This window comes from Fusarium falciforme, chromosome 4, assembly GCF_026873545.1.
Source record: "Fusarium falciforme chromosome 4, complete sequence".
Classification (NCBI taxonomy): Eukaryota; Fungi; Ascomycota; class Sordariomycetes; order Hypocreales; family Nectriaceae; genus Fusarium; species Fusarium falciforme.
The window spans coordinates 2,443,779-2,466,122 of NC_070547.1; the positions used below are offsets into that span (position 1 = coordinate 2,443,779).

Here is a 22,344-nt window from a genome sequence, read left to right on the forward strand (position 1 = left end):
GAGCCAGCCCAGAAGGCAGCAGCCGCCAGCCCAGTTCAGGTCAACCCAGCGCTGACACCTCAGCTTTTGTGAACCAAGGGGTGCTCAATAAAATCCGTCATACCTCCCTCCCCCGAGGCCCCCTCCTCCGTGCTAACCTCCGCTTCACTCCTAATCCGACCAAACCTTTTCTTCCTCCTCGACTTCACATGAGCTCGATAGGAAGCATTCCCGACAAGCACAACTATCACCATCACCGCCGTACATAACACATTACACACTACCTCGCCATCTCGATCATGGAGAGCCTCCAGCTTTCTCAGGTGCTCGCCGACCTCAGCAACCTCGGCGCTGCTGTATGTTCTCGTCATGACCATTCCCATTTTGTGCCCATGATACGCGCCGTGGCTCATTACTGACATCTCCTGCGCATCAGGAACCCCAAGCCGCCGCCGCCATCGTCACGGTGAACCTCCCCTCCACGAGCAACCATACCGCGACCGACGCACAAGCATCCACCTCCCACTCAACGCCTTCCGCTCATAACTCGCGACGCCCCTCGGGCATCCAGCGCCACTGGTCCTCAGAGGGCAAGTTTGACAAGTTTGGCCGCCGAATCCTCTCCCCCAGTTCTCTGCCCGGCTCAGCTGGCAATTCCATCCCCGGCACTCCTCGCCGTGGTGAATCTGATGTGAGGCGCCTCCACTACCTGTCGCCTCCTCGGCGGAGTTGGGAACTGGCTGCTGACAAGGCTGCCATACAGTTTGAAGATGACATCGACCGAGCCTCGACCCTCATAACCCTCTACGACATTCGATCCAAGATCAAGCAGCAGGACAACAGCAGCCTGCTCAAGGCCCGCGAGAAGATCAACGCCCTCGCTGCGCGGCAGCAGGCTCAACAAGCCGCCGAGCGCAACATGAAGGCTGCCGATGAGCTTCGACGCCAGCGATACTCTTTCCCCAGGGCTGGTCTCTAGACGCCGAGTCCTTGACGAATTCCTTTACACTTATACGATGGACGATTCTGATCGTTACGAAGGGCAACGGAGTTGGGGATACTGAATTTTTTTGGTCGCTTCTCAGCATGTCTCATGACGGCGTTTTTGGTGCCTAAAAGCAACTTGCCGTCAATCTTCTGACAGCGACTCTCCTCTCGATGATTACCATGGAAGACAGCTTTCGCCCTGTCTCTGGAATCTGGATGCAGCGGTGTCGTCGGTGACGACGGATGGATTTACTGGACTTGAGCGACACGGATGGCAATGAATGGACTGGAAGGCATGAAAGGGAATACCAAGCCTTGTATACATGGATGAATGAAGCGACCTTTGCCTCGTCGACGAGGTTGAGGATTTGGAATTATGAGAGAGGCTCAGCGGCTGACGACTACTGAGCGGGTCGTGACGCTTGATGCGATGCGATGCGATACGATGCAATGATGCTACCTAGACATGTTGCAGTCTCTCTAGCGCTTATCAGCACGAGACTCTTCGTCCACGTCGTTAATTGAATTAATTTCGTGCATCATGGCTGATTTTTGGAACGTGAATTCCTGTGAAAGGATGCTTTGTTTTTGTACGACGGAATTGCGTAATGACGTGTGATGGGAACACGGGGCATACCGGATGTGGCCTGTTATCTAAAGCTTGGGTTGAATTCCACTGTTTGTTAGATCATGGCAATGGCGATGTCTGGACTGAGATCTAACAATCTTGAAGGAGATTGATCACCATTAGTTGGCAGTTGTTTAATTAGTAGAAGCTTCTCGCAACATAGCATAGGTTCTCGAAGCACAGCAGGCATGGCTATGTACTGGGGTTTTTGTGAATCCCCTTGTCAATTCGGGGGTGGAGCTCTCGGGGCTGGGGAAGGGGAGACGTCATCCCAGAGTCGGGGCCAAGAGGTTGGTGGCGACGCTTCAAGGCCTAAGTGGGATTAGGGAAAGACGACGACGTGAGGCTGAGCAGGATTTTTTGACGGAAAAGGGCAGGTGACTCTGTTGTTCGATTATTTGGTTTCTCCGACCGAGAGGTGAGCTTCGGTGTGGGATGATACGGGTTTGTTACTGTAGGTACCTAGTCTACGGAGTAGAAAGTAATTATATTGAAGTCGCTGACAACAGTGTAGATGATACCCTTGATGCTTATTGGGAATTGCTTGTCAATTCAATGAGATAGTATCTCATTCAAACGGTCAGCATTGACGGGAAGAGCGGCATATTCGCTTGCATCAAAAAGGCAAAATCGTTACAGCAACCAAACCCGTAAAACATGCTACCACCTCTTCGCCAAGCTCCGAAACGGCTCAATACACCTTCTGGGCACAGCCACGAGACAAATTACAAATGAGCCGAAAAAGTGGGCGTGCCGAGAAAAAGGTCCTTGTGATGCCCAGCGTAAACTGGTCGTGATTGAGCGAGTGGGATGACGGTTTGGGCGTGCCGGGATTTCTCTTGGCTTTGGGCTTGGGAGCTTGGCTCTCTTGGTTGACGACGCAGTAGAAAATACGTGTGCTCCCGCATGATTGCATTGGCTGCCTCTTTCTCTTTCCCCTCGCACCAGGTGATTCCATTGACTTCATCTACCTACAATACCTACCTATTTTCTCACCTACAAAATCAAAACTCCCCCTCCATCTATTGTTCGTCGTTCGACGTCACCACCTGTTGGTCTTACTATTACCAGTAGTCCACGTCATTAACCACCGATTCGACGCCTCCCCCCGATCACCTCGCTAACCGTGGTCGGCGTGTTTGCGACACCACTACATACCTTGACAGCCTTGTCTCTCGCTCGACCAACCTCGCCCGCAAGCATTCAACAGAAAAAGAAAAAAACATCATCACCCACATCGCGAGTTCTCATCGCGAATCTACCTAATCAACGCCTCTACCATGGCGCCCGTCGAGGAAATCTTTGAGCGCGCCTGGGGCTGCCCTTACGGCTACGTCTATGACAGCTTCCGCCGCGAATGCAGGCGTAGCAACTGGTCCTACTGGGGACGCTGGGTCCTGGCCGGCGTCTGCATTTTCCTCTTCTTCCTCATCCTGACATGCTTGTAAGCCATCTCTACATTCTCCATTCCATTCACCACAAGATACTGACCATGGTCCTCTCAGATTCTCCTCTCGTCGTCGCCGCCGCCGTGGCGTCACGCCCATCTACGGCACTGGCTGGATGGCTCCCAACAACAAGCCTTGGGGCAACAACCAGAACAACCACCAGATGCACGACTACAACCAGGGCGGCTACCAGGGCGATTACAACCAGCAGCAGCAGTATGGATACGGCCCGCCCCCGCCTCCACCTGCCTACGCCCAGCACCAGCAGCCCCAGTACACGGGCACCACCTTTAACCCCAACGACGGATACTACGGTCAAGGGCAGTACTCTGGTGTTCAGGCTCCTCAGGGCACATATCAGCGCGACGACCCAGGCTACACGCCGCCTGCTGGCCCTCCCCCGGGCAAGTAAGGGAACTGCCAGGGGATGACGATGCTGGAACGGCCGTTTGGGGAAAAAGGATACCACTGATGAGGCGTTTCTGGAATTGAATTGGACTGGATGCTTTACTGTCAGGCTTGACGATAGAGGCGATGGAGGTATTCGTGTAATATGGTGATGGCAAGGGCATATCATCTTGTGTCACTTGCTCAGCAATATCTGCTCTTCATACGCTCAATATAGCTTTGTACACACTGAGAAATCATCTGACGTCATGCTCAAGTTTCATCATACTGATTTAAGAGCATCTATCGAGGTGAGAGAGACCTGTGCTTCATACCTCAAGCTACTGCTTGTGTTGGCTGCCATGATCTACAGGAGTCATCAGCTGTGCAATGCAAGGCGGGGATCCGGTCCCAGCTCCAGATTCGTACGAGCTGTCAGTCCAAGACAGTGTCCAACAAGCAGCCAACCATTCATGTGCTCTGGAGGGTATCGAGTGGCAAGCGGGCGCCACTCCGCTGTCAGTGGTTCTCTCGACGAGACACGACCTCTCTTCCACAGCCACAGCCGTTGAGTCTGCATGAAACGTTATTAACGGAGCGCGTACTGAAAAGGGTTGATTGGTTGTTTTGGTGTAGCAATTAACGATGATCTGGTAGCTAGAACAATTTATCAATGTCAATCCCTCTTGCATATCGCAATCAAAACACCACAAAAGTCAACTCATCCTCGGGGCCGAGTAAAGTCAAAGTTGCTGGCGGTGAGAAACGCGGTACAGAGTTAAAAACCGGCATAGACCAATGAATGAGCAGTCTATGCTATGATGGTACTGAAGACCTGCCGAGCCGGAGGAAATGATGTTCAATGACAGCTTCTCGTCATGTGTTTCAGCTTTTCTAGTCAGGCCTGCGACGGGATCGTCCGGTAATCGAAGTGACCCTGTCATTTCCGGAACCCCTGGATTGCCCGCGTTGGGAAGATGGCCAGTCTGAGTTATGTATGAGAATAATGATCAAGGTGCGAGTCTCTAGTGAAAAAAGAAAGAAAGAAAAAAAAAACATATATTACGTAGTTCTCTTTCTTGATACTCTCAGCGTGGCTTTTAAGGTTGGTCTTCCTCTCGATGCTCATGTAGATGAAACCATCCCGCAAGAGAACGAACCTTACCCATGCCATGCGGACCTCGTGCCGCACCAGGACGGGGGTTGTTTGACGTGAGAGTGGCAGCATATGGTTTGACAGGAATTAGCTTGATTTTATATCACTCAGTGCCGAGAACGGCGCAGTCAGAGGTTGACTTGATTGACAGGCAATTCTCATGTTGGTGTCTACAAGATGCAAAACCATGACAGTAGCACACTGAGAGTCATGATCTTGACCCAAAACCTGCTTTGGCGGCATGACGGCATTGCCGATTTTTGCGTCTGTCTGTCTCATAATGAGGATTTGCAGGTTTCGTTCACAGCCTCCCTTGAGAATGTCTCACGAACTGGTGATCGCCCCGACCTTGTACTTGCAAGGGCTAGACCATGGTCGACGATCAAACGACGATATCCATGACAATGTGTTTCTGTACGGTGATATCTGCTCAGATCTTTATTCCGCGTACTCTGTATTTGTACCTCTGTTGAAATTCAGCCTTTCTTTGTCCAGCCGCGTATTGTTGGGTCCGTAAACGACTCGACTGGATCGTCTACTGACAAGCGCGAGCCCACAGGAAACCTGCATGGCCCCCAAGGTTTCACGGTTTCAGCATCTGCTCGACAGGGGTCCTTGGCGCCTCCAAGGGGTAAATTACCACGCCGCAGACCACTAGCGGCCCTCCGTTCCAGCGCCTCCTTGAAGAAGCCCGCCAAAACCTCCCCGTCGGTTCCCTTTGGTTCCTTCCTTCCTGCCCGTCTTTGACTCTGACTGGCTTCTGGGCCGCGTGTTGCTTCCTTCCTCCCTCCTTCTCGCTTCTATTCTTGAACTCGAGCCTCCCTCTTTTTAAACGCCTTGTGCTGACACGGCCACCGCCTCTACGGCATCTTCTCGATCCTTTTCTGGATTTTACTCTCACTCTTTCTTCTTTTTTTCGTTTCTACTCTCTTTTTCTTTATCGGCGCGAGCGTCGCTTTAACTTCTGTTTGAATCACTCCCGCGACTGACTCGACTGACATCCGTCCGCTGCGTTCCTTCATTCCACGACAGCCCGCCCGACAGACACATCCACGCTGAAAATCTGAAGCATTCGTATTCTGCTTCCAGAGCTCCATTAATAGATTCAATCGTTTCTCAGTCAACCGACAGACGCGCGTTGTGAACCACCTACTCAACTCACTCAGCTCATGCGACGGAGCAATACCACTCTCTTGGAATACCCCTCGAACCTACCTCAATTTCTACGACACCTATCTCAACGAACTTGCCGAAACATTCGTTATTCGATACTCACAGCATCATTTACTCGATTTCAGCTTGAAAACCGCCACAATGCCCTCTATCGACGAGGCCATGACCCGGAGTCTCCGGGGAAGCGACTGGGAGATCGTCAAGGACAAGGTCATTCGAAGCCTTGCCGCCGGCCTGGTGCGGCGACAGGAAGTTGGTAACGCTGCAGTCGCCGACGCCGCGGGAAAAGTCGATGATTTTGCGACCGCCTTCTCGAGCTGGGACAACTGCATGAATGTGCCCTGGTGCAAGTATGTGCTGTCTATCATATAAGTCGTGTTATTTCCCCACTAACAACGTCTAGGTGGCCGGTTATTGGCGTCATTATCATTGGTGGTCTCATCATATTTAGCATCCTCTGGTGTATCATCCGCTGCTGTTGCTGTGGTCTCTCATGCTGCTGTAGCTGCTTCCAATGCCTGCAGTGCTGCGGCAACTGCTGCGGTGCTTGCGATCCTCCTGGCGGCCGCAAAATCAAGCATCTCGACGACCCTTACGCCCCCCAGAACCAGCACCACGGATACCGATCAGAGCCTCCTATGAACCCCTCGACTATGAACTCGACTGTGCCCCAATTTGCGCCTGCACCCAAGTCCTCCCATTCCGAGCCACCCCAGTACGCCGAGTTCGAAATGTCCAAGCCGCGAAACGACGATGCCCTCCCCGAAATGCCCAGCTGGGACGAGGCCAGCAACAAGAAGGTCATGGTCCATGAGGAAGCTGTCGAGCTGGACTCTCTTGCCAAGAAGCCAGCTACAGGCCAGCAGGTGGGCGTCATGAACAACGGTTCGAACCAGTTGAACCCATACAGCCAACCGATCAACAACTCGAGCGGTTACTTGGCCCATAACCAGGCCCCGGATGCCTACTCGCCCATTGATCATCAAGCATACAATTATAACTCGATTGGTGGAAATGGTTACTCAGACCAGGCATTTGAAGCCCCCACTGGTAATGAACGATATGGCCAGAATCAAGGATATGGTCAAACGCAAGGTTATGGTCAGATGCAAGGCTATGGTCAATCTTCAGTTCAGAATGATCATGCAAACTATGGCGGATATCGAGGTGGCCCTTCGCCAGCTCCCCAGGGCTACGGCATGAGACAAGCTCCTCAGGATGACTTTAACGGATATCGCCAATCTCCCGCTCCCCAGAACGACTACGCCTACGCCCAGCCTGCTCGTCAATCCCCCGCTCCTCAGCATGACTACGGTTACGGCCAACAATCTCACACTCCAGCCCCCGAGGCGCATTATGGCTCCCACCCTGCCCCCCAGCGACAGTACCCCCAGGAGCCACAGTCCCCAATCAACAACAACTCCGGCTTTGACTTCAACTCGGGCTTTGCACGGCCACAGCGCTCACCTACATATGAGGCGTACCCAGGTGCCAAGCCATACCAGTTTTAAGTGACCGGTTGACAGGACTTGACGAGGCTTTTGATATGAGACGCAAAACTTATGGCTGGGTTTTTGGAGTTTCACGCATTGACATGTACACCATGTGGATATGCTGGGAGTTTGGGCTGTTCTATGGAGTTGGATTATGGATTGGCGTCTTGGGATGGATATTTGTTTACCAGTAGATTTTACCCCATCAACTATCTTCTTTACCTCCTCTCACAAGATCTCTCTTGAAAAGTTCTGCACGACCTTCAAAAGTGAGAAAGGGAGGAGGAACGCTTAGAAAAGAAAGGACCTTGCTACACGTGTATTGCCTTGAATCCATCGCTGCATGTACCGTTGGTGACCGAGGCTGGTCCACAACCAGGGGCTCAAGCTAAGATGAATCTCCCATGAGGAGCGGATATCCGGCACACCAACTTGACCACCTAATTTATGATAGCTGGGTGCTAATCCTTAGTGAACCCTTAGGAATATTTCATAAGTATTTCATATAATAGCAAGCTTGGAGTTAGTAGAAGTAATCTAAGCTGCCTCACTTCTCACAGTCAGGCTCAAGACATGTCACCCCCATCCTCAAAGTGGCTACTTGATACTCTTCAGAGAGCAACTTCTGATTTCAAAAGGTATCCTAACGACTGAAGCTATTCATAATTGTATTCAAAGTCCTGTTCAAAAGGCTATTCATTCATAGGACGTCTCCTCGCGCCGAACCCAGAGCTTTCTCCCATCAGCTTCTCTGTGAGGTACTCCGCTCAGTTATCCATACCCATAAAGCAATTCTTCCCAACCCTTTTACTGCAAAGCAACGTTCCAATCTCCTTTTGGGTGTAATTAAGCCTTCTCAATGCGGCAGACAAGGTCGGAGCCGTCGACCGAGTCACCCTCCCGGACCTGGAGGCTGGCAACCTTTCCGCTGTGGGGAGCAGAGATGACCATTTCCTGAAGTCAAAGTTAGCAACTGTTCACAAATACACATGATAGGGTTACTCACCATCTTCATGGCAGAGAGGACAGCAAGAGGGTCACCCTTCTTGACCTCGGAGCCCTCGTGGACTCGGAGCTCGACCAGCACACCAGACATGGGAGCGCCAACCTGGCTGCTGTCGCCAGCATCAGCCTTGGGTCGGCTGATGTTCTCAACGGCGGCCTTCTTGTCGACGACGGTGACCTGTCGGACCTCGCCGTTCATCTCGAAGAAGACCTCACGCTGGCCGGTGTTCTCGGACAGGGGGCCGACAGCAAGAAGCTTGAGGATAAGAACCTTGCCCTTCTCGAGCTCAACGTTGAACTCCTCACCAATCTCAGGGCGAGAAAGGAAGTATCGAGTGGGCAGGACGGAAAGATCGCCGTACTGCTGGACAAACTTCTTGTAGTCCTCAAAGACCTTGGGGTACATGACGTACGAGGCAATGTCGCACTCGGTGATGGGGGCACCGTACTTCTTGGCGAGATCGCGCTTGGTCTTGGTGAAGTCGACGGGGTCGAGGTAGAGACCAGGTCGCTTGTCGAGCTTGCGTCGGCCACGGAGGGCATCAGATCGCAGAGGCTCGGGGAAGCCGCCGTAGGGCTGACCCATCATACCCTCAAGGAACTCCAGAACGGAGCCGGGGAAGTCGAGCTCAGAGGCACGAGCCTTGACGTCCTCGGGGGAGAGGCCGTTGGAGACCATGAACTGGGCAAGATCACCGACGACCTTGGAGGTGGGGGTGACCTTGACGATGTCGCCAAGGAGATCGTTGGCGTGCTCATAGGCCTTCTTGGTCTCAAGCCACTGAGATCCAAGACCAAGCTGAGAAGCCTGGAACATCATGTTGGTCAGCTGACCACCAGGAATCTCGTGCTCGTAAACCTCGGGATCGGGGCCGGCAAGATGGGCCTCGAAGGGAGAGTAGAGCAGGCGGAGCTGGGACCAGTAGACGTCGAGAGCTCGGACGAGCTTGGCATCCAGACCAGGGTCAAGATCAGTACCCTCAAGCGAGGCAATGATGGCGTTGATGCTGGGCTGAGAGGTCATGCCAGACAGGCTGTCAGTGGCAGCATCGACAGCATCAGCACCAGCCTTGGCGCAAGCAACCATGGAGGCCACACCGGTACCGGCAGAGTCGTGGGTGTGGACGTGGATGGGAAGATCGGGGTACTTCTTGCGGATAGAGCCGATCAGGAGGGTAGCGGCGTGGGGCTTGAGAACACCAGCCATATCCTTGATACCCAGGACGTGGATGTCGAGCTTGACGAGCTTCTCAACAAGATCGAGGTAGTACTCGAGGTTGTACTTCTTGTTGGGGTTCAACACTACATGAATGGTTAGCAGAGGTTACGAAGAATAGAGGGGAGAAGACTCACTGTCTCCGGAGAAGCACACGGTACCCTCCACAACACCACCAGCCTTGTGAACTGCCTTAATACCGACCTCAAGCTGGTTGATGTCGTTGAGAGCATCGAAGACACGGAAGATATCAACACCGTTCTTCTTGGCCTGGTCAACGAAGTGGTCAATGGCGTTGTCAGGCAGCGAGGCGTAGGCAACACCGTTGGCGCCACGGAGAAGCATCTGGAAGGGGATGTTGGGGACGAGCTTTCGCATCTTGCGGAGTCGGTCCCAGGGGTCCTCGTAGAGGAATCGCATGGCGACATCGAAGGTGGCACCACCCCAGCACTCAAGAGAGTAGAGGTTGGAGAGGGCGTGGCTGGTCTCCTTGGCGATGTTCAGGAGATCAACGGTACGGACACGGGTAGCCAGGAGAGACTGGTGGGCGTCACGCCAGGTGGTATCCATGAGAAGAGTACCCTTGTACTCGCGGACAGCCTTGGCGAAGGCCTTGGGGCCCTGCTCAAGGATGATGTTTCGCCATCCCTTCTGGTAGGGCAAGCTGGTGTCGATCTTCTGGCCAGCAGAGTTGATGAGCTCAGGGATAGCGATCTCACCCTTGAACTTGGGCTCGCCGATCTGGCCCTTGATGCTGCTACCGTTGACGGCAACGTCACCGAGGTAAGCCAGCAGCTTCTGGGCACGGTTCTGGCTGCCAATGAGGTCGAAGAGCTGAGGAGTGTCGTCGATGAAGGTGGTCCAGCAGTTTCCATCGATGAAGGTGGGGTGGGTGAGAAGGGAAGCCAGGAAGGGGATGTTGGTCTTGACACCTCGGATACGGAACTCGATCAGGGCACGCAGAGACTTTCTGCGGGCAATCTCGTATGTGCTAGCATGTGTGGACAGCTTGGTAAGCATGCTGTCGTAGTGGGCTAATTTGGAGTTAGTAAGGTCTTAATTAATCGATGTATGTGTACACTTACGAGTGATGACAGCACCGGCATAACCGTTACCAGTGTCCAGACGGACACCGTTACCACCAGAAGAGCGGTAGACCTCGATCTTGCCAGTGTCAGGCTGGAAGCCCTGGGCGGGATCTTCGGTGGTGATTCGGCACTGGATAGCGAAACCACGGGTGGAAATGCGGTCCTGGGTGAGGCCGAGCTGGCCCAGAGTAGCACCAGCGGCGATCTGGATCTGAGCAGCGACAATGTCGATGCCAGTGATCTCCTCAGTGATGGTGTGCTCGACCTGGATACGAGGGTTGATCTCGATGAAGTAGTAGCGGTTCTGCTGGTCAACCAGGAACTCCGCAGTGCCTGCATTGCGGTAGCCGGCAGTCTTGGCCAGACGGACAGCATCGTTGAGAATGTTGTCACGGACATCGGCGGGAAGGTCCTTGGCAGGGGCAATCTCAACGACCTTCTGGTGTCGTCGCTGAACGGAGCAGTCACGCTCGTACAGGTGAACAATGTTGCCGTGGTTGTCACCGAGAAGCTGGACCTCGATGTGCTTGGGCTTGTCAAGGAATCGCTCGACAAAGACGGTACCGTTACCGAAAGCAGTCTTGGCCTCAGAGGTGGCACGCTCGAAGGACTCCTTCAGGCTTTCCTGCTCACGGACGACTCGCATACCTCGGCCACCACCACCGAAGGCAGCCTTGATGATGATGGGGAAGCCATACTTGTCAGTGAAGTCCTTGACCTCCTCGTACCGCTCGACAGCACCATTGGTACCAGGGACGACAGGGACGTTGGCAGCGTTGGCGAGCTTTCGGGCAGAGACCTTGTCACCGAGAGCATCGATCACGTCGGGAGAGGGGCCGACGAACTAGGTCCGGGGTTAGTGCACGGACATGACGGGAGTTGTGGGGTAGATTTAGACTTACAATGAGGCCAGCCTTCTCGACGTTGCGGGCAAACTCGGCGTTCTCGGAGAGGAAACCGTATCCTGGGGACCAAGTTAGCGTGGGGAATCCCGGATACCGAAGGGTTAGTCGAACCAGGGTGGATCATCTGCACGCCGTGCTCAACGGCAATTTTGATAATCTCATCGCCAGCCAGGTACGCGGCGACAGGGGTGTACTGTCCTCGCTTGCCAATGACGTAGGCTTCATCGGCCTCTGTGGAACGTGGTCAGCAAAGCCATCATTGAAACACGGCACAGGGTAGTCTCGTACTCTGTCGGTGCATGCTCAACCGATCCTCATAACTGAGAGAGTTAGTTTATGAACACTCGCGCCGGCGGACCGTGGATTCAAGTGAGGGGTACCTGAAGACTGCAACAGTGTGCAGAGACAGCTCGTGAGCCTAGTGAGGGTTAGTCGCTGTATCCCAGACAAAACACGTCGACCAATGCCGAGGGCCAGGACTCACAGTTCTGAAAATCTATCATGGGGTATCCGCGTTAGCTTGGCAGTGTCTAAAATTGGACGGTCGGTTGGAAGGAATGGAAGGGCAGCATACACGAATGGCTGTTCACATGTTAGCCGATTGCGGGTCCGATCAAGGGAATGGGTCAGCTGTGACTTACGAATTTCACCACGGTTGGCGACTGTAGAAGAGCGAAGAGAGCCGAGTCAGCGAGGGTTCTTTGAGTAAGCGCAAAAGGAGCCATTGGGCCCATTTGCGAAGCCATTGACGGCCCTGAAGCGCGCGCCGGGTACTCACCGAGAATCTTCTTCACGTGCATGATGCTGGAGTTGGCACGGATGTGGTGGACCGTGTTGGCCTCCTTGATCTCCTCGACATCATCATCCTCGAAGACATCGTTGAAGGTGAGGGGCTGCTGGGGGGCTTCGGCAGTCATGTTGGGCGATTGGTGTCAGAGACAACTGAAAGCGAACGAAGCTGCTGGTGATGGAGGCAGGCGACAAGCTCTGGCGGAGAGGGGGAGCTTCGCAGTCGAGAGCTCGGGGATGGCGGGGTCTTTTCTTTGGTGGTGGGGTAACGAGCACGCTTGTCGGTATGAAGATACCACGACAGCTCTTCCAGCTCACGAATTGACCGCGATATCACCCAGTAGCACAGAGAGGCGGCGTGAGGATGAAGGTGATACTCTGTAGCAAAGGGGAAAGGGTTGGAGGGTTAGAGGGGAGAGAATGCGAGGAAGAGAGAGGCAGGCGGGCGAGGGGATTTTGTAGGGACGACCCCAAGCGCCATCGCAAGCTCGATGAGACTCGTCGGTGACACACCCGGCCGCCGGGGGGGGAGAGCTACCCAGGACGGTAGGGAGTGTAATTTGGAAGGCGGAGGCGCGGAGGGCGTGTCTTGAGAGATGCCCATCATGATGGAGTGGGAAGGCGCATTCATCCCAGGAAAATGGCTTGTACCTCCAGACGACGGTGCGGTGCGCGCAGGCGGGGACGGCGCGGTCGGTACCTCACTCACTCAGAGAACGTCCGTGGCAGCTCCGTCTGCCCCCTCCGAAGCTTGATAGAGCCGGCGGTTGAGACCAAGGAACCATCCCACCCGCTACCAATTTAGTCGGCGGTTTACCAGCCGTGTCTTCAACGGACCTTGATCGGAGTTTGAGGGCTCGCGTCCAGCATACCAAAACGGCAATAGAGGTGCGGACTTTGAATACCATTTGATCACGGCAGAAATGAGAGGAGAAGAAAAAAGTCTCCAGACGATCACCAGCTAACGGAGCTGGGGGTGGGACTTGGCTCGGCCATATAGCCGCGGAGGACACTGCAGGTACCTCGCCGAGCCAGATTTCTTAGACCCTGTTCCTGTCTCTGTTGTCCAGGCAAGCAGTCGTCATTTCTCCCACTGGGCAGGCTACCTTTCTGGGCTCCCGGGAGGCGTTCATCTGGCATCTACGGATCCATGGAGATATTCATGGATGCTGTTGGACCGGGCCGGTCGAGGTGCTGCAGCCAGCAACGGGGGGTTGCGTCCTATGTATGCATAGAGCGGCGGGAGAAGCAGAGGCAGAGGCAACAGCAGCAACTGTACAGCAAGGCGGCTGTGGGAGGAGGAGGAGGAGCAGCGCAGACAGAGGCATGGTAGACTAGACCCCGGAAAACTGGGGGGGAATGCACTTGGGAGAAACGTGGTGGTGGTGCGCCGCAGCACGCATCGTGAGCACCGTGTACCATCGACATGGGTTGATGATGGACTTGACCCGCGCCTCGCCCGGGAACAGACAAAATGACAAGACAGATGGGGGCATGGGGGGCGTGTATGGTGCGAGATGTGGTGGCAGATTCACAAGTCCCGGCCGGGACGGGAGGCAATGGATGGGCATAACAAGATCCATGGATGGTGGTGAGGACGAGGGAGAAACGAGCGACACTGGAAGAGCACCTATCAGATGGCCGAACAGACTCAGGCGGACCAAGCACCGGCTGTTGGAGATGAGGAAAGTGAACGAGTGGATTTGGATGCATAACTAACTAGTGCGACAAGATGAGCTATTGGCTTATGGACGGCTGTGGATGGGGGCCATGATCTGTCTCGGTGTTGTTTGCGACGAGAAAAGCGAGCCAAGCAGAAAAAAAAAAGGTCGCGCGGGTGAGTTGACGCAACTCGCTCTTTCTCTGGCTCAGCCAAAAGCCATTGGCCAATCAGCACCCATCGATAGTGCGCAGCTGTCCTGGCCATGACTTGTTTATTTTGGCTCAGGTTTTGGTCTCTATCAGCTCTATCGGCCTATATCTCAGTATCTATCTCCCAAGCTTTTCATATAATCTCAACAACAACCGCTTGCCCAGTCCAACGCGACCGACGCTGCGCCGTGGTGTGTGCGCTCGCTCCCCTCGCTCGGCAAAAGAAATTTCTGCTCCTCAACAATCCGGTCCAAAGGTACTCTGCGCTTCTCTGCGTTTCGTCCACGTACACCGACCTGAGCGCACCTTACCTCTAGAGGTTCTGCCTGTACTCACGCCTTACCTCTAGAGGTTGCCCGCACCGCAACTTTACCTCTAGAGGTTGTATGTCCCACCCGCCTGACGCCGGCGTAGCGACGAGCATGCTGTGTGTGGTCTCTGCCCATGGCTTGCCATGTCATGGACAAAGGGAAGTCCAGTCAGAGGATCCACGTTTGCATCGCCCTGGGCGTTCCTTAATGCCGAGGATGTGTCGACTCGTCGTGATGATGCAGCACCATCTGGCGAGATGACCCTGGATCCCTGCCCCAAGGCTCTCGCACACGGCGACAGAGCCGCAGCAGCATTTCCCGACGCACGCCGCATCGCATCTCTGTGCTGCAGCATCTCGGGATTGTGTGTTCCATGGGTGTCACGGTCACGGCCTTGTCTGGGTCCCCCGCCACGGGCCTCCCGTCATGGTCGTCGTCTACGGCGCACCCACGGACGGGACGGCCACAACCACGGGGGCACACCACCCAAGGCAAGGGACCAACCCTCCATCGGCCCCTGGCTGTTTTCGCCGACCCAAACTCGCATCTCCAGCTTCCAGCTCGCTCGAGCTCCGAGCTCCAGCCCCGAGCCCCCCAGCTCGGCGGATTCGACGAGTGCGGGGTGCGTCGTCGCCGTTCCGGGCATTTCGAAGCATTTTGCGCGCCTCGCCGCTCGCCGGCGCCTCCATCTTGCCATATCCCTCGCTGGCCTTATTGATGATCAACCACCCACTCCAGCTCTTGGTCAAAAACACACATGTGCACAGTGGAGAGGTGGCATGGGGGTGGCAGATAACCGGCCCGCTTGGTCCATTGGCGAAGGCCTTCCTGTCGTATCGAAATAACACAGGGCAACTGTCAATAACCGACGAGGCGATGATAGCCATCAGGGACGAGGGCTAGCCGCCTCGGTGGTTTATTCCTTGGATCAGGAGACGAAGAAAACCGAGGCTACTGCGGACGTCTTGCCGCCAGCTCTCAAGGCCAATCTCCCATCTCTGTCAAATGTTTATTCCCACTGCAAACTCCACCCCCACGGAGGTCGAAGGCCGGCACCTCGTTTCTGCTTGGCCCTAGGCCGTCCAACCACCCCCGTCTGTCGTCGACCTTGATTGACGGCGGCATCCGTGACACTGCGCGTGCTCCAAGGGACCTCCTGCCCACCCACCCCTGCCGTCCCTTGGATGTCGCTCACCTGGGCCGAAGAAATCTTCTCTCGGTGGGAGAAGGCCGGCACATTGCGAATCGCAGTTAGTCGATTTGACTAAGTCGGCTATTCCATTGGTGCGCATTTCTCCCCCCTCGCCCGACCTGTCGCAGTGAAGGCGACTGGCAGCTCCTACTTCTGCTCCTCTTGGGGGATCTTTCCTGAAACCTCCCTCTCTGCTTTTTTCCGACTGGGAAGTTTATGCCGGCGACATCTCCGCCGTCCAAAACAGCGAGCTAGCTCCGAGGTCGGCCTTCGGTGTACCCCTCCGAGCTCCCCCAGATTGGAAGTCGGTGACGGCTGAACAAGGTTAAATCGAGTTTGAGTCAACACAGACCAATCGAGGTCAATTGGGGTAGGGCTGAACAAGAGCCGAAGAGGAAGGCATTTCTAGATTTGACTATTCATGACATTCGCGGATTGGATTGGGTGTCGGCCGAAACAATTCGCGGCACTGACAGACGCCTTTCCCCTCACCAATGCCGGTCGACCTTGCATGGCCGGGAACCGGGAGCGAGTTTGCCTCGACGATCGATTCTTTGGATGTGTGTGTGTCTATGTAGGCACGTCTATGCGTTGCGTTGCTGCGTATGCGTATGTGTATGCTTGTGAAACAATGAATCTTGCTCGCACCCAAGCACACGGCGTTGCTGCGAGATGCACACAGCCAACGACCGACGACAGGCGAACCAGTCAGCACAGTTCATCAGCCCAGAAACATGTCCGCGACATTTTCCTTATCTCCCCGACGGTGCTCGTTTTCCTGCCTCCCCTTGTCCTCTTGAGGACGAGCTGCCGTGACGTGCTGCAGATGGCGCGCATCATGTGGGAGTCTGACAAGGGACTCAAGCATCAGATGCGCCTCCATCCCCATCTCCAAGGACCGGCTAGAAAAGGCAACACGCGGATCCGGTAATGATTTGGCAATAACGGCGGGTCTCCCCGGCGTTACAAGTCCACAGCGACGTCCACCGAGAATCCTCGACGAGGATTGGCAGGCTCTCGGCATACGACTCCACGTTCACGGGCAGAATCCGACCAGAACATTACCCAACTGCGCCTGGCCAAAGGTTTGGTACCACGCTCCGTGACCTCAGATTTAATAATGGTAACGGCACCGAGCAAGCTTAGTCGCCCTTCACCTTGGCCCTCCCGGGCACAGGCCAGGCACGAGAAGAGAGTCCCAGGGGCCCTGACACGCAAGATCGGGGGTCCCCAACCGGGCCCACTCCAACCAGATCTTCTTTCTCTTTTCCCGAGATGAGGTTTCATGTAGCCTGGGTTGTCAAGTGGCCAGGGCGTCTGTCCCTCGTTGTCCCTTTAGCCGCCGCCTGTGGGGGTGCATACATACAGACACTCAGCAGGGCTTGGGAGTTGTGGAAGTCGTGGATATGCAGTCAAGTGTTTCGCATGCGCCATCTGGAGCTTCGGAGCGATCCCACTGACGCACGGCTGGAGAGTTGCCGGTTCATTGGCGGTTCTGCATCACCATCAACCAAGTCGAGCAGCATCTCGGGAGCGTTCCCGGGGGAAGGCTTCTTGTCTGCGTTTTGCGGGGGACAGTTCTTCACGCTCACTCGCTCCTCGAGCTTCTGGTGTGGCTCCCGGGGCGCGGTCTGTTGTTCTAACCAAATTGATTCATCTAATGTTCCCCGGAAAGCGAAAAATGTTCTTCTCTAGCACCTCTCCGGGCACAATCACTGCAGGTACCCCAACCTCTAGGTGCCCTCTCGACTAGGAGGAGCATGGGGAAGGTTCTCGTAGGTGTACAAGGAATTGCGTAGCCGCGTGTGACACTCTCCGAACCCCGAGGTCAAGCCCGGGGATGCTCCCAACGTTAACGGCATCCGTCCCCGACACACCGATCCTGACCGGGTGTTTTCGGTCTGTTCTCCTCTTATTTGCTGACGGCACTCTGAACCTTCTCGCCGGCCTTCTCAACCTTGTTCTTGGCCACCTCTGCCGCCTGCACCAGCTGCTCCTTTGCCATGTTCTCCTTTCCGCCCCAGTAGTGGTAGTTGAGCCATCGGTATCCTTGGGTGAGCTGGGCGCCGGCGTTGACGAAGTGGCAGGCAAAGAGGAGGTAGTTTCGGGGTGTCACGGCCAGAGAGTAGCGCATGAAGGTACCGGCGTAGATGATGAGGGCACCGGTCATCTGTCCCGAGATACTAGAGGGGATGAGTCAGTTACGACCTCTACGCAGAGGAGGGTTAGTCTTACAGTTCAGGGCTCTTCTGTGTATCCATGATGGCGGCAAGGGGAATGCCAAAGTTGGAGACGGGACCCCAGAAGTCTGGAATAGTCAAGAGTCAGTCTACATTGTCGCATATCAACGCCTCCGAAGCTGCCGCAGTCGATGACCAAGTTGTAGCTGGCAGCTTCTTCAAGCTTGTCCGCACGTCAATTGACTTGAGCGATAAGAGACACAGCTTGTGCGCATTATTCCCCAGTGTCCAAAACACTCCACGAGAGTTATAACAGTCGTCGGTTCAAGTGTTGGATCGCGACATCACATATTTGCGCTCTCGGCGACGAATCGGAGCTCTTGGGAAAAGCATGACAAGGGCGATTCTGGGAACGTACGGGTCGAGCAGATGTAATCAGATACCGGGTTGGACCGGATCTTGGCATTAGCAGCCTTGATGATTGCAGCCATCTTGAATAATCTGGGGTCGGTCTCGCGGGGGGTTGAGGTGAAGGAGCGGTTTTTTCGTCGTTTGGAGGTGAGGTTGATAATGAATCCCAGATTTGCTGGCCCGCCCCCCGAAAATCAACCTTCGCCGCCGAAAATTGGCATCGGCGACGTTGAGAGGTCACGTGGATGCCTGTGCTACCCCAACGTCTCCCACTGACGAGGGCGGACGCAGCTCCCAACTGGCTCCGAACTCGCTCCCAGCATCCTCAGACATTCGCACCTCGACGCACTCGAATGTTGATGTAAGATCTAAATTCTGCTCGAGGCGTCGAATTCCAATCGACACCGAGGCCGTTCCCCATCATTCACCGACGGTCTGGAACTGGAGCTGGAGCTGATGCATGGGGGGACCTCGGAGGTTGCCCGTCCACACCACGACATTGGGCGACGAAAAAAGCATTCATGGATGGATCTGCTACTCTGTGGAAGGGGGGCGTGTTGGAACAGTAGCAGCTCCAGGCTGACGCCACGCTAAGCTTCTGCCCATAGCACGAGATATCATCCCGGGCGGGCTGCGGGGCGGGCCTGGGAGCTCCTCTGCACTCCATCCATACCCCAGACGGATATTGGGGGCTCAAGGTTGATGGTGCTTGTGCTTGTCGTTGGTGTGGTGTTGAGGCCTTCCAGGTACAGCCTCCAATTGACTCTGCACTCCCTAAGCCGTTGAGCGCCACGAACAGAGATCCGGCTTTTGGGGTAAGGATTGGCAAGCAATTCAGCTTATCGTCTTTCCCATTTGTGCGTGGCGTTCCATTGGAATGCTTCCCTGTCAAAGACGATAAGGGTGCAGATACATGTACATCCAGAGCTCCGGCTGTCCAGGGGTCTCAAAGCTCCTGGGCTCCTCCATGCTCGCACATGTCGGCAATCTCACAGACCGCCATGTTTTGGGAAGCTTGACGGACAATCCGTCTCTTTCTGCAAGATCCACCAAGCAGGTGTGCCTGTGCCACTGGCTTCGTCATTGGGCAGGGAAGCTTTCCCCAAACAGCTGGCTGATCCGGGGGTTGGTCGACCATCTGGAGGAGCCGCCCCCATCTGAGACGGGCTTCCGGAGCCGGGTCCGCTATCCCGGCCTCTCCCGATGCCTTCCAATACTTGGTCAGGTTTGTGTTGTCAACGTGATCGGTTCCGTTTGTTCGTCATGCCGAGACTGCCTTGAGGTGCTCTTCCCTGGGAGTGTATAGGACATCAATGACCGTGCCGGGGTTTTAACCGTTGACCGAGGTGTGTTGCCAATGAGCCGAGTTGACCGAATCTGTAGGGTAGTCCTACGCGCACCCTTAGCAAGGAAACCTGATATCCTAGGTCCATCACATCGTTGTAGCTCGGTTATTAACTTGTGATACACGGCTACCTTATTCTATTCGGTTAGACCCTTCTCGAAGCTAAAATTCCATGTGGTCTTGTAGTATCCCCCGCGTTCTGATGAACCTCTTACACCCACATGTTGCAACACACTTGGAACCATGGCCCATTTCTTGAGGCCTTCCTGATCCGCCACCATATCCACGAACGAATCCCCGGGGAGATGGTGAGGTGGCTCTCGAAGTTGATTCTCCAATGCCCCCAGATGCCGACGAGGCATGGCAAGGCCTTGAGCGCAGCAGCCATAACGCGGCATCTCATGGACGCCAACTCCAAACGGGTCAACCAATAGTCTACCAGCCATGAAATACAAGGCTAGGTAAGCTGTCACCCAAAATAGGGTCTGGATTATGAGAGAGACGTTTGGCTTGATGAGATCTGTTGACCTCATTGGCTTTAATACCGCCGACCTGCATCGCGCCAATAACACAACCAGGATGACCGCCGTGTAAGTGAGGATGCAGTCCCGCAGGTAGACCGGCCACTCTTCTGAGTTCCACCCCAGGAGAGTCTCCGAATAAAACAGTCGAAGATAGAACCAATCCGCTCCCGTGTTCCTGGCTTCAGTCTCTTCAAGCGACTTGCGCAGTCTCCGAAACCAGTCTCGCGAAGCAATCACGTCGTCTTCGACCAGAACAAAGTAGTCAGCTTCCGTGCTTCGACATGCGCGTATCACATTGGCATAGTCCAGCTGAACCCTCTTGTTTCGATCGTCACCAATGGTTGAGCGCCGCGAGATTGAAGTGACGCGCTGAGCGTTGTCGGTCCTGTCGCCCGACTCTTGTCCGTAAACTAGCACTTCGTCGGCAACGTTATGGAGCCATGGCTGCTGCCAAGCCGGGTGGTTCTGCGGCACATCGTCCGCCAGTAGGATCTTTAAGTCGACCAGTCTCCGCTCTTCTGGGCTTAGAGTGTCGAGTAGGGAGGCTATCGTCCGTCCAGTAAACTGCTCCCTCTCTCTCCTGACACTAGGGATCCCGATGCATATCCTGTATCCATCTGGCTTTTCGAATTGGTCTCGGCCGTGATATATCCATGGTCGCTTTGCTGTTGCGGGTGTCCAGGAGGCTCTCTTGAGGAATTCGTCGGCTTCCAATTCTCGAGTTGCTGAGTAGTTTCGGGTGTATGCGCGATCTGAGTCGTAAAACAAGGACGAGGGGTCATGGAAAGAGGTTCGCTGGCAATATCGGAATAACAGGAGCCAAAAGGAGCCCAAAATCAGGTGAAAGAACAGTGGCTTCATGGTTGTCGAGGTAAAGAATGGGCAACTATAGCCTTGGTGTAAATGGATAAGCTACCTATGACAAAGTAAGTACGTGATAGGTCGTTTACAGATCAGCTCAACTGGATTTACCTCGAAGCATTAACAAGGCATTATTAATTTTACGTGAAGCAAGCAATCGTTTAGAAAAGTGTGAGGAATTTGAGTGTATCTCCTCTTGGCGGGGACAGCATAGTATTTGAGCACAGAAACACGAAAGGGATGGCGGACCCAGCGGTCCACTGATCAAGATTCCAGCCTTCATCCTTATCACCCCTGCTGTGAAAACTAACACGAGAGATCGTCAGTTACAGAACTGGGCGGTTGGCCACTCAGGGATTTGAGGCATTGTTCTAATTGTGGGTGTTTACAAGAGTTGTGGAGAACCATTACATCACTTGTTGCGAGGTTTTATACGAAGATGGCCAGACGGAAAACCGGCACAACCTATCTACAATGTTGGCAGGGAAATTTCAAGAAGAATGTTAATTCGAATATCATTTTCCTTGAAGATTTGAAATGATCTCTCAAAGTTTCATGGCCGAAGTAATAATGGTCCTTCTTGGTGGTTCATCTAGTCCTCGCACTATGATAACTGGGAGGGCCACAAAGTCCGCTCTATCTCCGCTACCCAGCGGCGATCTCGAAATCATGAGATAAAAAAAGCTTGACATGTCAATGGCGCAGTTGGTTTTGATGCCATTGCTGGGATGTGTTCGGATTTCGGCACCTAAACTCATCTTTTCTCGCCGATCAATCGGCCAGAATGTGGAACAGCTACAACAACATCCACTCACGTAAGCTTTTGTGGCCTTAAATTAGAGCAGCCTCTTAATGCTTTAATTCTCAGTTCTCTGGTACATACTTGATTCAAGTTATCAAGGGGATGTGAGGGTTTCGAATTGCGTAGCTCACGCTTGTGTTACATTGCTGGTGAAGCTATTCATGAGTAACAGTCTCACACCTGACCTCCACTTGCAACTTGGATAGATTGTCGGCTAGGAATCGCGCCCAACTATGACAGACTTTGCTCGCTCTAATTGTATGTCTAATCAATGCTGCTATGCTCCATCCTCGAGTAATCATCTTCACACGATGTGGAGCACTGGATGAGCGATGCCTCCTCACAGGGCTGAAACACCCAGACCCAGAGTTAATTTATATTCATATCGAATGTTCCTCTAGCTGGTTCATTACGGCATCCTCAAGTAAGCAGGTGTTTCTATTCGTGTAGCGCCCATACTCAAGTACCCCTTCCCGTCCTGCGGGTAGCCTTGGGCCGGATAAGGATATCTGGAGCACCGCGTCTTAATGGTGCCATGATACAAGCACATAAGCCAAACGGTCAGGCTGCATCCTCCTTTACATGTGCAATT

The 22,344-nt window shown here is 54.2% G+C and overlaps 6 protein-coding genes across 6 annotated transcripts; 3 read left to right on the forward strand and 3 right to left on the reverse strand.

Annotated features, from left to right (window-relative positions):
- Positions 1–278: 278 nt before the first annotated feature.
- On the forward strand, positions 279–958 carry NCS54_00550500 (Hypothetical protein; the record flags this gene model as incomplete). Its single annotated transcript, XM_053151006.1, has 2 exons — positions 279–335; positions 416–958. The coding sequence occupies 2 exons, from the start codon at positions 279–281 to the stop codon at positions 956–958; spliced, it is 600 nt and encodes a 199-aa protein (XP_053006981.1).
- A 1,916-nt stretch (positions 959–2,874) lies between these two features.
- On the forward strand, positions 2,875–3,454 carry NCS54_00550600 (Hypothetical protein; the record flags this gene model as incomplete). The annotated part of the gene is made up of 2 exons (XM_053151007.1): positions 2,875–3,038; positions 3,100–3,454. The coding sequence occupies 2 exons, from the start codon at positions 2,875–2,877 to the stop codon at positions 3,452–3,454; spliced, it is 519 nt and encodes a 172-aa protein (XP_053006982.1).
- A 2,445-nt stretch (positions 3,455–5,899) lies between these two features.
- Positions 5,900–7,269, forward strand: NCS54_00550700 (Hypothetical protein; the record flags this gene model as incomplete). Its single annotated transcript, XM_053151008.1, has 2 exons — positions 5,900–6,108; positions 6,162–7,269. 2 exons carry the CDS (start codon positions 5,900–5,902, stop codon positions 7,267–7,269), a joined length of 1,317 nt encoding a protein of 438 aa, XP_053006983.1.
- Positions 7,270–8,097: 828 nt separating this feature from the next.
- On the reverse strand, positions 8,098–12,382 carry NCS54_00550800 (Pyruvate carboxylase; the record flags this gene model as incomplete). The annotated part of the gene is made up of 12 exons (XM_053151009.1): positions 8,098–8,205; positions 8,258–9,558; positions 9,610–10,506; positions 10,558–11,404; positions 11,463–11,524; positions 11,577–11,696; positions 11,754–11,785; positions 11,846–11,883; positions 11,950–11,961; positions 12,040–12,047; positions 12,107–12,127; positions 12,244–12,382. The coding sequence occupies 12 exons, from the start codon at positions 12,380–12,382 to the stop codon at positions 8,098–8,100; spliced, it is 3,585 nt and encodes a 1,194-aa protein (XP_053006984.1).
- A 5,159-nt stretch (positions 12,383–17,541) lies between these two features.
- NCS54_00550900 (Mitochondrial pyruvate carrier) lies at positions 17,542–18,384 on the reverse strand (the record flags this gene model as incomplete). The annotated part of the gene is made up of 3 exons (XM_053151010.1): positions 18,228–18,384; positions 17,865–17,937; positions 17,542–17,812 (listed from the first exon to the last, which is right to left on the reverse strand). Exons 1-3 carry the CDS (start codon positions 18,298–18,300, stop codon positions 17,542–17,544), a joined length of 417 nt encoding a protein of 138 aa, XP_053006985.1. The 5' UTR covers positions 18,301–18,384.
- A 1,318-nt stretch (positions 18,385–19,702) lies between these two features.
- NCS54_00551000 (Hypothetical protein) lies at positions 19,703–20,950 on the reverse strand (the record flags this gene model as incomplete). The annotated part of the gene is made up of 1 exon (XM_053151011.1): positions 19,703–20,950. The coding sequence occupies one exon, from the start codon at positions 20,948–20,950 to the stop codon at positions 19,703–19,705; it is 1,248 nt and encodes a 415-aa protein (XP_053006986.1).
- Positions 20,951–22,344: the final 1,394 nt, after the last annotated feature.